At 39.6% G+C, this 14574-nt stretch overlaps 1 protein-coding gene across 1 annotated transcript; it reads left to right on the forward strand.

Moving 5' to 3' along the window:
- The first annotated feature begins 853 nt into the window (after window positions 1–853).
- LOC124285460 (toll-like receptor 4) lies at window positions 854–5838 on the forward strand. Its single transcript, XM_046721694.1, has 2 exons — window positions 854–925; window positions 2811–5838. The coding sequence occupies exon 2, from the start codon at window positions 2831–2833 to the stop codon at window positions 5345–5347; it is 2517 nt and encodes an 838-aa protein (XP_046577650.1). The 5' UTR covers window positions 854–925; window positions 2811–2830; the 3' UTR covers window positions 5348–5838.
- The last annotated feature ends 8736 nt before the right edge of the window (window positions 5839–14574 follow it).

Genomic DNA, 14574 nt, shown 5'->3' on the forward strand with positions numbered 1-14574 from the left:
CGATTGCGAGTGGCAAGTGACTGCTTCTGGGCAGCAATAAAGAAGCCTTCTACACTCTATTTCACTTGCAAGACCAGTCGACTTCATCCAGGCGTAGGAGAAGGGAAGGATTGCTATTCTGTTCCATACACTTCATATACACAGGGTGCAGTGGCTTCCCAGTTCCTGAACCTCATTATTTTCCATACTGCATAGCCCTCCCTCCAATGCTTAAGCCCAAAATGAAGCAAGTCTAGACTTCCTCAGGTTCTGAATCTCCCATCTCACTTGGGCTCCTTTTCAATTTAAATGGGTCTATCTGTTACCCCAAAAGTATATATTCAGAGACTAAGCGTTAATTTACGGTTTCCCGCGTCTTCGGCGCATTCACTGACTTTGATTATGTTGATAAGTTTTAATCATTTTTTTCATCTTCATTGTAAAGATTGTCATGGTACATTGTACTCTGTATTTAAAAGTATAAACACCGATGTCCAGGAGTGAGTAAAGCCAGTATCTGATAAAAGTTCATATTCTGAAACCACCACCGGTGTCCCCCAAGGTCGTGCACTTAGTCCTGTATTATTTATTCCTTTTACATATTTCCAATATCATAAGGCCAACGTGATTCTCGTGGAATTTTTGTATCTAAAAACAATTACAAGTTACTACTATAGTTTGCTAATGATATTTTTATGTTTGAACTGTTTCTAACGCGTCGATGTTTTGCAGACAGCCGCCATATAGTTACACATGTAGTACGTAAGGAGCGCGTTATAGACATGTTTGACCCATGATGTGTTCCTATCTCAAATCAAAATCTGTGACGAGGAAGTTGTTACCGTTTCAAAAAAACATCAATTTAACTTCCTTTTGAACTACAGCACTCGGGAAACGCTACGAGCACACGGGTCGCCACAAGGAGCCTACATGTGAAAACAACGGGGTGAGTTTAATTATGTATACATTTGGGATTGTTTATTTTGTGGGTAATAAACTATATGATTGTGTTCAGTTCATTTCAAATAATGGGTGTCCTTGGGACACCGCTATCGCATGATATGTACTTGTCACGTGTGTGAGGCTGTACTCTAGCATAGTAGGACCTAATCGTTCGTTAATCACTGTGGCACATGCAGAATATTTTGACTGACGAATATGGTCTGTTCAACAGACAACATTGTAAAGTCCTTATCTGAATGTATCTTTTCTCATTTTGTAATTCTCTACAGTGTTTATTATTCGTTATGGCAAATGTATACACACCAACAGCGGTATTAAATAGTTTAGAGGGTCACTAAGGATATGAAGTAGACATTGAACCGAGTTATAATATTAGTTAAACATTCATACAGCTGTGCGGGCGGTGGGGTAGCCTAACCTAGCCCATTTCTGGTGTCCCCTGGCGTCATACTGCTGGAATATTGCTAAAAGCGGCGTAAAACCCAACTGACTCGCTCACCCATTCACATTAGTTCAGGCTAAAAGGGTTTAAAGTACACGGTGGTAGTGGATTTGCTTAATAGAGAGATAATGATAGGGTTTGTGAATTACAGCTCTGCTACTTAACGGATAGACCTACGCCATTGGAGGGGAATATGTGTGTAAAGGCACAATTTGTGAGGGTAAAGATAATTCGTCGTCCTTTGCCAGTATCTGTGTTCAGGCATAGCAGAGTTTGTTGCAAGTGAAGTGCACATCGGCTACCAGTCACACTGAGCTATTGGATGATGATTTTCGCCCAAAGCAAAGCAAAGCCTGCAGGAAAGGTTAATTCTCCAATTTGTTCAGGGAGAGGCAGTTATGGGTCATATCGATAAGTTACCGTCCCAAGTGTTGACTTGACTGACCATTTTTGTTAGCACTATGTCCGCTGATCCACTAGAGGTTTCAAATTGTCCCGTAGAGAAAAAAACAGAGGTTAAATGAAAACTTTCTGATCAGTGTCATGACCAGGGCCTCCTTTCACAAAGCACTAAGGTGATCGTAAGTCACTAAGGTATCCTTAGAACAGTGTTAAAGAATGGGAGTTAAGGTTAACCTTAGTAAAAGGTTGCTTCATGAAAGGAGCCCCTGGTCGATGGCAAGGTAGGTTTAGCTTAGGATAACCCAGGTTGAATTGTCAGGCCGTTGTAAATGTGTGTCTGGAATGCTTGGCGCGTTGTTGAGATTGGAGATATCTCTGCATCTATAGGTGATAAGGTAGACAATGAACGTTTCCGGGCTTCGGTATGAAGGGTACCTCAATTGGTCGGGAACAATGGTGCTTCCGAGTCTCATAAGTTGTCAAGAAAGTTTAGATCAGAAGAGATTGTTTCGTAAATTGTAATGTATTTAGAGGAAAGATTCGGTGGATGGGGGAATAAGAAAGTATATGGCAAGAGTGAATGTATCAGTTTATAATGAACATGGCCAGGGAGTCCTGGATGAGTTAGATAACAGATTCCAGTATTTTGTGACACCGAGAGGCTGCTGAAGGTATGCAGTCACTTATGCCATGCTAAGACGTACCATTTCATTTTAGCAGATTACGTTTTGCCGTGGATGTAACATAATTCTGAAGAATGTCACAACACGGAGTAAATTCAACCGACAAATTTGTGAATACAGATGTCTTGATGCAGTAGTTACAACGCTAGCTCTTTTCAGTTCATTTCACACAGCAGCTTAAGCACTAAAACTATTTTAAGTCTTTGATGAAGTTGTATCAGCAGTCATGATTGTTGTGGATCCATGTCACTGTTGTTTCAGATTTAGAGGTCAGAATAAGTTCAAGCAGATAATGTTATGTGTCACATTACATCTACAGTTTTGTTTTCATTTTAACGTAGGAAAACACCTCTAACCGACGATGCTGCTGCTGGTACACAATGCTGTGTGGATACAGATGCTTCTTGCCAGTGTTGTTGTGATTGATATGGTATTCAATCAACACCCATGTGCACCTTGCAAGTGTATGGTCAATGGAACTGCGGACTGCAGGAATAAAGGCTTGGATATGATACCACGTTCCCTTCCAAATTATACCCAAGAGTTGCTATTCAGTGGAAACAAGCTGACGAAACTCTGCAACGATTCCTTTGTACATCTAACTTTACTGATGCTTTTAGATTTGACAAATAACAGTGTAAACCTCATCGAAACGGCAGCATTTGATTCGTTGCCAAACCTACGGAATCTGTCTTTACAGGGAAATAACTTAACATACAAGGCTTTTTCCCCCTCATTATTTCAGAAGTTGCCAAACCTTAAAATCCTTATCATAAATAACAACACTGTCACAGATGACCCTACAGTGGAATACCCAAGTGATGCCTTAGCAAACCTGGTATCTCTTACCACTTTGTATATTGATGGTCTAAGGAATAAAACATTTGGATTTGGGTTTTTTAAACTAAAATATCTAACTCATCTGGCAATCCAGAGTACAGGAAACAAGTGTGACATGACTGTGGTAACAGAGGAAACGTTTAAATACTTACCTTATCTTGAACATTTAAAGATTTTCAATTGTCATCTTCACTATATTGCAAAAGGATCTTTTGCTCATCAAGACAATCTCAAAACTTTAGATCTGTCCTCTAATCATGATCTCACTTTCGAAGGTGTTACAAATGCTACGTATGGAATAGCTTCATCGCTTGAAGGGTTATTCATTAATGCAATAGTAAGTCCATTTGCTGTTTGTGTTGTCATTGAAAGGCCGTTTTGTGAAAACCTTCAAAATACCAGCCTCACTGAACTGCATGCGAATAGAAACAGGGTGACAATCTTTCAAGAAGGCGCTCTGAGACTTTTCCCCAAATCACTGAAATACGTATATATGAAAGGGAGCAAATTTGAGTATGGTCCTTACATTGGAGACCTTTCATCTTTGGTAGGTTTAGAAGTGATCAATATTAGAGGTTATGGCAATAGAAGACTGCCGTTTCCGTCATTGGATGATTTCAGACAAATGTTTTTTCTTTCTAAACGCCTTAGTTCTGTATACTTTGATGGTGACTATTCACCCCATCCTCCTTTTCTTATTCATCTACCCCCTAATCTACAGAAGGTAGATTTTTCGGTGTCACAATTGTTCTTTCATATCACAAGATTTCAAGTTTATAAGAACAACATTACTGAAATTGATGTTTCACGGAACCTGTTTACGAAGTGGATTGGCAATGGTATTGGATTTGAAAAACTTGAAACCTTAAATCTATCAGATAACATTGCGAAATTTGCCACTTCGCAATTTTTCGGGTCTTTCAAGAACCTTAAACATTTGAACATTTCCAAGAATCTTTTGGGAACTGTTCTGGGGAATATCTCTAATGGTAACATGTTCAGTGCCCTAAGCAAACTTCAAACGTTGGACCTATCAGCAAACTACATAAATAACTACTCATACGCTCTTTTCTCGAACCTATCATCACTGAGAGTGTTAAACATTTCTAAGAATACGATATATGCCTTACACTTTGATATAAGCCACATGAAGAACTTAAGTGTTTTACAGTGTTCCGGGAACCAAATACACTGGTTAACTAAAACGTTTACAACCAGTCTTGACAAACTCTCGGATAATCACAATATAACGGTAGACCTTTCTGGAAACCCCATCTATTGCAATTGCAAAAACATTTGGTTTCTGTCATGGATGATAACAGCTAAAGCTAAAGGCACCATTTTCTTTGGAAATCTTTCAGATTATTTCTGCATTTATGATGATGAACGTTCCGTGGAACTTGATAACTTGGAAAAGGTTGTTGCAGATTTAACATCCTGGTGTCAACATGTCTCTGTGCATTTTGGGTTGTTCGTTGGAATATCTTTAGTGGTCCTTGTTACTTTTAGTGTGCTTATTTGTTCTCTACTGTATCGATTTCGTTGGAAATTGAAATATGTTTATTATGCAGCACGTCACAGATACAGTACGACACACTCATTCAACCACACGTTCGTCTACGATGCCTTTGTTTCCTTCGCAGAAGAAGATCGTGACTTTGTTGTTAATGAGCTCCTGGTGAAGTTAGAGGAAGAATCAGACATGAGACTGAACTTCCATCAGCGGGACTTCACCGCTGGCCGCCCTATAGCTCACAATATCATTGAAGCTGTCAAAACTAGTAGAAGAACGCTGGTTATCTTGTCCAGTCATTTCTTAAAGAGCTCCTGGTGTGTCCACGAGCTTCAGATGGCTCACATGGAGAGTGTGTCTACTGGTAGGGACGTGTTGCTGATTATTATGATGGAGCACATTCCAACCAACCAAATCCCAGTGGAAATATTGTATCATATACAATCGGATTCCTATTTGGAATATCCACTGGAAGGAGAGAAGGTGATGTTCTGGAGAAATCTTATTGGAAGTCTGAAAGAATAAACAACCCGATGACATGCCTTAGACTTGGACATGCATAGAACTTACTGAAACGTACCAGCATGTATCCCCGACAAGGTACAAAAAATACAATGGAAAATGTAATACTTTGAGCAGCTGCAAGATATTATGAAATGAATCGTTTAACCAGTTGTACCGTTACAGCTCAAGCACATCACCTAAATCAGCAAAGAGAGATTGATGTTGATTCAAATGTATCCACAGATGAACAGAATGAACACGATCAACGAATAAAAAGCAGATTTAAGATCTTTCATTCTCGATGCATTTATATCATATAAGTTGCACTTCCCTCTGTTAACGTTTAGATCAAATTATTTCGAATTGCATGTATATTATAGCTTCATTTTGTGTTGCTTAAGTTGCTTAAGTTCTCATTGTAACTTCTTATGTGTACATCAATGTTGCATATATTGTACTTCTACATGTGCAATGGGCTGTAGATACTTGCAAGATTAAATGTTGCACTTGAACGACATGATATTATTATATTTGGGACTCAAGAGGAAACACGGAAGTCGAACTGTTGGTGACACATGTTGTGTAGGCCATCATTATTTCAGTTATTTAGAATCTTTGAAAAACCCGAACTAAATAATAGCTGATGGTTTCTCTTACACCACTGACTAAGAATCATCCTCGTTGTCGTCGGCAATTATCTACTGGTGTTACAGGTGTCATTTGAAAGGTGAGTGAGTGAGTTACTCCAACAATCTGGGAGACACCAGAACTAGGCTTGACAGAATGTACCCATGTGGGGAATCGAACCCGGGTCATTTGAGTGACGAGGGTACACGTCAACCAATAGGCTACCTTACGGTGCCTGTCATATGAATAGGTACGTGATAATATTGTGGAAGTTACTTCAGGAGCAATTTTCCTTCATGTGGGTACATGTAACTATGAGGAAAACTTCATGGAGTCGGAAACTTTATTGTTTCTTTTCGTGTCCTGAACTAACTCATGTCCTGATCATATCACATCCTTGTTTCAGAGTATTTCCAGGTGATGTCACTGTCAACAGAATGCATTCATTCAGCATTGACCTGATGAAAGAGCAAGGAGTGCAATTTAACGTTGTGACAAAGCATGAAAGAAGTTGTTATCCATGATTCGTGTCATCTATTCATGATCTTCAAGGTTGTGAATGCTTGTCAAATACTTTAAGGTGAATATAATTGGCCTTGCGCGACCAATGGTGTAACATGCGTAGCTTGCACAGAGAGATTACCCAAGTAACAGTATTACTGATCCATATCAACATGATTGCACACCGGGGTGGTGAGGTAGCCTAGTGGTTAAAGCGCCAGCTCGTCACCCTGAAGACCCGGGTTCGATTCCCCAAATAGGTACAATGTGTGAATCCCAGTCCTGGTGTCCCCCAGCGTGATATAACTGGAATATTTCTAAAGGCGGCATAGAACCATACTCACTCTCTGAGTTGGGAATCAAACCTGGGTCTTCTGAGTGACGAGAGGGCGCTTCAACCACTACGCTACCTCTCAGATGAACCCTAACACTAGTAGTCCAACAACATCTCATCTCCTCAAGAATAATCCTTGTCGCTACGAACGAACGGTTTAACTAATAGCCTACCCCTTGCCTTAAGAACAGTTCATATAGACAACAATATTATTGTATTTAATAAGTTTTAAATGTCACTTTCAAAGGGATGCATGTTGTATGTCAGTAGTATAATGTCATGCGTACAATAGGTGTGAAGATGAAAAGATGACAAATATGAATCCCATACTGAAACTAAATGAATAGTTTATACATATGAAGATGTTACTACCTTACATAAACCGCATACAAGACACTTTCTCACGAACGTATTCCAGTGCAAAGATAGTCATTTCATACATAAACCTATGCCAATTATCACATGCATTAATTTCGAATTTCACATATATAATTCATGAAACGACCACAGTTGAGGATATTGGCGAGTTCTTGCTTTGTTTGCTTGTTGTTTATCGCCGAACTATAAAGCTATGATCGAGGCTGGACCAGACAATCCAGACATTTGTGATCCGATGACATGTGTCGACCAAGCCAGCGAGCCTGACCACCCGATCCCGTTAGTTGTCTCTTACGGCAAGCATGGGTTACTGCAGACGAATTCTAACCCGGACCTTCATGGGTATGTATTTTGTTATTAATATTTATGCACATGTATGAATATCATCAATTATCTGTTATTTGTGACCATGCACATAATAAAATAAACGTTCACCAAGACAATGCAACTAAAAAAATAAAATCAATATGAGTTTATATATTATCACGGACATGCATGTGTACATATGAAGAGGTGCTTTGAAATCTATGCAAACTTTAGGCAATGTGCAAAGGATGGTTTGGGTAGGGTGTGCTGGTACAACGGTTCTATTATACCGTGCATGATGCACACAGCCGAGGTATGTGGTCTGTGAGCCTCCTAACAAACACGTATATTCCCAATGATAAAGGGTGGTAGGGTAGCCTAGTGCTTAAAGCGTTCAATTCCCAACGTGGGTACAATGAGTGAAGGTCATTTGGGGTGTCCCCCCGCCGTCATATTGCTGGAATATTGCATAAAGCGTCGTGAAACTAAACCCATTCACTCACTCAGTGATAAAGACAGGTTTTTTGTCGTGTTGTTACCTTAGGTTAACCAAGCCAAAACAGATACACATTCCGCGCTTTGATGAAATAGAGAAGTGTTATTGTAACTCCACAAATGTCACGTTGTCGCATTGCCGAATTTTGGTTTAGTTTGTCACTTCTGGTGACGTTTATCAGGATTCCATACATTTCTGATTACATCCGTAACAGTTGATCACTGGATTGTCTGGTCCAGGCTGGATTATTTACAGACCGCCGTCGTACAGTTGGAATATTACTGAGTGCAGCGTTAAACAACGAACAAACAAATATACATATGTAACGGGAAGATCAATTGTATTGCCACGGCAACAGAATATGTTTAGACATCAAAGGCAACCCTTTCAAGACGCGATCACGCCAAGTCACTAATTAGCACAATGCATGCAGTATTTACATTTCCTAGTACGGAAACCATCCTCATGGCAAAAAAATTGATAGCCATGCCTTGTTAGTGACAATCAATACTGCTTTACACGTATGATGCCGAGAAAATGTGACTTCATCATTCCCAAATGTAATGTAATGTCAGTGCTGGAAATATTTGAAAACTCGAAAATATGTCGAAACATCCACAATTCTTAATTAGACGGTTACGCTGGTTATGTGTAACAATGGACTGAGTTAATTTAAGAAAGTATAGAAAACCACAAATTTCGTGAGACCCAAACAAACCACAGAGTTTAGGAAATAGCTATAATCTTACTGTTTAAAATACAAATACTCTTGTGTCCACGTTGAAGAGACCTAAGTAAACACTTTGAATTATCCGAGTTTCCATATGTAACAAGTACAAAACAAGTGTGTAACAAGTACAAGATATACAAATTGTAAATTGTCCCTGAAAAGCAATCTATTGTAATATGTCTTGTTTTATGTTCCTGTTCGGAATCAATTCATAACACCTTACACAATACAATTGTCAGTGAAAAGTTTTACATTTTCACAAGTCCATGATTTGTTTATAGTCATCACTGGTTCATGGGTCGAGTAGTACTTCCTATGCAAATTAGCAAAATCTTAATGAGGTCGGGTCTGCTGTCTTGTCCTTAGTTTTCATTGGTTGAAAATGTGCAGCATCTTGATTGGATGTTGAATTTAGTTGCATTTGGAAAGTGTGAAGTTTGTTCACTTGCTGTCTTTCTCCCAACCTGGCAAGAGAGTTGGAAAGTCATAGATGGAGGATTGTGATTTTGGTGAATTACAGGTTAGTTCCACTTGGTTTTATATAAAAAAGAATAAAATACAAAAATATGTTGAATTGTTGAAAGGTTAATTCAGGATTAATTGTTGCTGAATTTATGTATTTGGTGGAGGTATACTTTTACTTGTGGTTAGCAGTTGTTGGTGTCAATAATTTCACTTTCAATTGATTCAGATTTATGTTTGAGTCAAAACAGATTGTACGTTTACTTTACTGATGAGAATTAGGATTCCCATGCTAAGTTAGGCATACATATTTAGGTCCTTGGCTGGTGGTTTGTTGGTGCCTCACAACATGTGGCCAGTTTGAAACAAGGTGTCCCATAGATGGTAAGACACGTTGATGTTTCTTTATGTTCAGTGGTAGTACTGCAAGTGTTATCATCTGAACAATGTGCAATGAAATGAATGTGATGGAATAGATATTTTGATGGAGAATTATATATCCATATGCATTGTTTCAGACTTGTATTTATACAAACTACAGTAATACGCCGGAACTACAACGATCCCCGTTAAAGACACATCCGAAAAATAGATTACAAAGGGACCAGGGTTTTACTTTGACACAACCGTAATTGCACACAGATCTTACTCACTCCAGATTATGACCACGTGATATTATTGAAGTGATGGAGTTTAGTTTTAAGCCGCACTCAGCATTATTCCAGGTATATGACGGTTGTCTGTAAATAATCGAATCTAGAACAGACAGTCCAGTGATCAACAGCATGAGCATCGTACTACGCAATGATGACATGTTTCTACCAAGTCAGCGAACCTGACCACCTGATCCCGTTAGTCGCCTTTTAGGACAGGCATGGGAGGCTGAAGATCAAATCATACCTGGATCTTCACGGGTTATTATTGAAGTAAGCATTACTGAAGGTATGTCACATTCAGCCACACTGTGTGGTCATCGCACGTACACCTACCAGATATACATAGCGAAACATTTGGCTCCTTTGGGGAGGTCTTCTCTGTTTCCTTGTAAGTTTGGCTAAACTCATCAAATGTCGCCAGCGGCTGAAGGGATGCTGTAAATCTAGCAAGGGTCCATGCAGGTAGCAAAAGTACTGTACGTCCCCATGGTCCCTAGTATGGTGATCTACCTTTAGTTACTGGCGATCTATAGCCCATTTTTATATCGTCTTGTTGATTAATAATTATTTTGGTCTTTTAACTGCTTTCAGCTAGTTTTATAATGCACCTTTATATTCTAGCTATTATACTGTCCATCAATGACAGGCTTCTTATTAACACTATATATTATACTTCTATTCGATTTCTCATCATTTTATGGCTGACTATTGCCCTTGTGACGTTACGGTTTAATTTTAACTCACTCACTGTATCTATACTGAAGCCATTAAAAACGCAATTGGTATTTGTTGTACTGAAACTTACAACAGAGGATGTAGGGATAAAAGGCTGTTATTCTGGCCCAGAGCATTCCTCTCACATGAACTTTGATACTTAAAACTGAACCTTTGACATTTCTCGTAAACACAACCACATTCATGAAACACGTTGTGCACATTCATTACCTGCATCCAGGCCCTGTAAAAGCACAAGGAATTGTGGAACTCAATCTCTTTGAGAAAATGCCACACTTGACACAAGACGAAAGGAATCAGGTTATTGGTATGGTCAGCCAAGGAGCTTCAGATGTGATGATTGCCAGGCACTTTAATGTGCATCCACCCACTGTAAGTCGACTCAGACAACGTTTTCGTCCAACAGGAAGTGTTGCTGATCGTCGAGTCCGCGACCTGGTGCACCACCTGTAATAACAGCTCGACAAAACCGCAATATCCGAGTTTCACACTTGCGAAATCGGTTCCAAACAGCTGATGATGAGGCAAGGAGGACAATTGAGACAAGTCAACGTCATTTCAGCGCCCAAAAGGTGCAAGGACGCCTTGCTGCCTTCGGTGTCGTCACCCGAACCGTGGTCCAACCTTATTGCATCGCCACAGACTTGCCAGACAGCGATGGGCAGCAAATGGGGCCAATCTTGGCAACAGGACATGGCCAGATGTCATGGCCAGATGTCACTTTTAGACCGATACGACCGAAAATAGTTTCATATCATCAAGCTTTCAAAAGTTGATTACATGTTTGGATAACAATCACGTTATACATGTATATATGTATATGTTATAAATGTATATTATACATGAATGATAGAGACTAGAATTTGTTTAAAAATCAGATTATGGAGCTCGTTTAATATACTCAGTAGGACAATATTGAAATTAGAACTCCAGTTTAAACAAAAGAAATATTTTACTCCTGAAAATGCAGGAAAGATATATTTTGCCTTTGGCTTCACAAAATATAAATACTGTCTTTAAGAAATTTAACCAATATATACTGTATGATATATGAATTCACGTGACTAAAACCTCAGCGGTAATCCTATTGTTTTAGGTATTGAGCCGGTTCACCACAGCTTAAACATTGCCAAATGATATAAAACCGAAATGTGTTTGTAAAATGCAGTTATATCCTTGCGTTCATATTACGTTCAGCATTGCAGCTGGGAAATCTTTGTCTCCCGCAAACACAGTGTTTTGAGAGTGAGTGAGTGAGTTGTAAATGTATGCAGCAAGTGCCTGACTTAGTCACGTCTGGAGCTGATACAAGTAATATTTGACAACAAAATGATAGAAATACCGTATGGATTTAGTAGCACAAGAGTGAGTGAATATTCGCACCTAATAAAGAAACTGCTGCGATAAGCAAGTTGATATCATTACAGATGTTTACTGTGAAGTGGCTGAGTGGATGCATACAGGAAGATCCGGGTTACAATTAGTCTTCAGCAGCCCATGCTTGTCGCATGAGGCTACTAACGGGATCGGGTGTTCAGACTCACTGAAGTGGTTGACGTCTCCGTAACCCAGTTGCGTAGATCAATGTTCATGATGTTGATCACTGGATTGTCTAGTCCAGCCTCAATTATTTACAAATCGCCGCTGTATAGCTGGAATATTGCTGGGTGTGTACTTTATGAGATTTTAGTTCAGAATAGTACATGTCTAAGCACGGTGGTCATAGCCCCAGCCCCGTGAAACGTAGTAGGTACGTCCATACACGTGTTCTACATGAGAACAAACAACAGGGTACGTGTTTTGAAGCATGGCCTCACCTTTTGACCCAGTCGAATCCTTTTTGTAAGATGAGCGAGTCTGGTTTATGTCTTCCGTTGATGTTTATAATATACTTGAGATAATTCGCTAAAATTATGTGCTGTGTGATTACTACATTTGTCATTAGCATGTATGAAGGACGGTCTTCAGACAACACTGAAGCAGAATATGATTCTTTACGTTTAAAGAGCCTATGCAAGGAATTAAATGTTTAAAGCCGGTAGAATACTATATTCCGGTGGGGAGGTGGTGTAGCCATGTGGACAAAGTGTTCGCTCGTTACGCCGAACACCTGGGTTCGATTTCCCGCATTGGTACAATGTGTGAAGCCCATTTCTGGTGTCCCAGAAAACTCACCCAATTTATAACGCCAACAGCAACCCAAACGTTTTTATCCATCACGATGTCGTCGAGATTTGTGAAAGATGGATTGAAGCTACAGTGGTGAGTGTATGCCTGAAACAGACCTTCAGTCTCCACGTCAAATCGGCGAAGTAGAGACTAAGTTATCATTAGTATATGATAATAATTAATGATAGTACTTGATTTCTTAAAAATTAACCCATTTATGCATATCGTCCCTTTTTTCTTGGGGTACTTCAAGGGCCTTGTGTCCATCAACAGGTGCTCACTGGTTCACTGACAAAGTTAAATCAAATCTATGCCCACACCATCATAAAAGTCTAGTGGAATGATGAGTGGAAAATGTGGGTTTAAGGAGGGACTTGAACATGTCTTTGCATTTGGTGTTTCTCAGTTAAGAAGCCAGAACTGCAGTTCCCCATAACACGGTCAGACATGGTAGAAGTAGACAGAAGCTGATTAAGTAGAGCACCTCTGGAGGATCGAAGTGCACGTTGAGGGGAATACAGGAGATCAAGTCCTTAAGGTATGAAGGATAGTTATCATTGTTGAGGTAATCATGGGTGATAATACACATCTTGAAGATAATTCGAAGGGAGACAGGAAACCAGTGCAAGGTTTTGAGGCAGGAGGGAAGTGTTCAGTTCTAGGAATCTTTGCGATGCATCGAGCGGAAGAATTTTTTAATTCGCTGTAACTTGGCTTAGAGAGCATTACAATAATCAAGCCTAGAATATACTTGAGAAGTTGCGATGTGACATGACCGTAAACTGTTCAGTATACCAGATGAGGAACAGATGAAGGGAGAACGTGTGTTAATTGTACTAAATATTCGCTTGATGAAGCGGAGATAGATAACCAAGAGATCTCATGCCGAGAAGTTGCATGCCAGTGAAAATACACATCAATTGAGTGCAAAATGTGAACTGGTGATTGATATTATGAGTGTCTTGTTTGTTTCAGGATTGTGTGGTAAATAATGCTTGTACCCTCATATACACATCAAATACTTTCTGTAATATAATTCAGAGCGGACATTCACATCATGGGTACTGAAAGATAAACATTTGAAACTAAGGAAGTCCGTGTGCCCGGAAGCCGGAATGTCGGCGCACGTGGCTCTAATTTGTGGCCAAGGGAAACCGAAAGATGCTGTCTGGCACTTGGGATTGAAGAGATAAATATAGGTTATCACGCGAGTGTGTTTTGGGATGGTTAATATCCTGCATTAGGAATAATCATTGTATTTAGCGAGCCTTGGCGAGCTAAATACATAGTGTTTATTCCTAATGCAGGATATTAACCATCCCAAAACACACGAGTGTGATTACCTATTTATCATACAATGTCATTTTTGCTTTATAATTTAAAAAATGCGATTTCAAATGCCACAAATCATGAAACTAAACTTCGTGGAATGTCTATGACGTCATAAATATGTGCGGAGTAATACGATACGTCACAAGCCCGGTGACATAATTTTCTCCTGATCACTCAGCTGACTGCGTTAGGTCATCTAGTTCCCAGTAAGCGTTTATGCTAAAGTATGTATTGTTGTCAACAAATCTTAGCTTACGTCTAAGAAACTTCAGAAACCTTTCATTAACCTTTTGAACAACAAACTGTGCTTTAATGTTCGCGTGACATTGTGCTCGTTCTCTCGCAAACGCTGACAGTCGGTCGGGGGACTGATGTTGGTATCTTCGTAAGCCTATGAATTTCTATCTTCGCTTTGTAATCTACTACATCTATCTTAACCAGGCATGAATTTTCTTGGATCAAAGCACTGACAGTACCGTAACCACGGCCGTCTATCCGGACACGACCGCCGACCCTTGACGC

Source organism: Haliotis rubra, unplaced genomic scaffold, assembly GCF_003918875.1.
Source record: "Haliotis rubra isolate DU_JTF1 unplaced genomic scaffold, ASM391887v1 Scf360, whole genome shotgun sequence".
NCBI lineage: Eukaryota > Metazoa > Mollusca > Gastropoda > Lepetellida > Haliotidae > Haliotis > Haliotis rubra.

Excerpts from the sequence above, each read along its gene's own strand:
- LOC124285460 (XM_046721694.1), top strand. The coding sequence starts at position 2,831 with ATGCTGCTGCTGGTACACAATGCTGTGTGGATACAGATGCTTCTTGCC.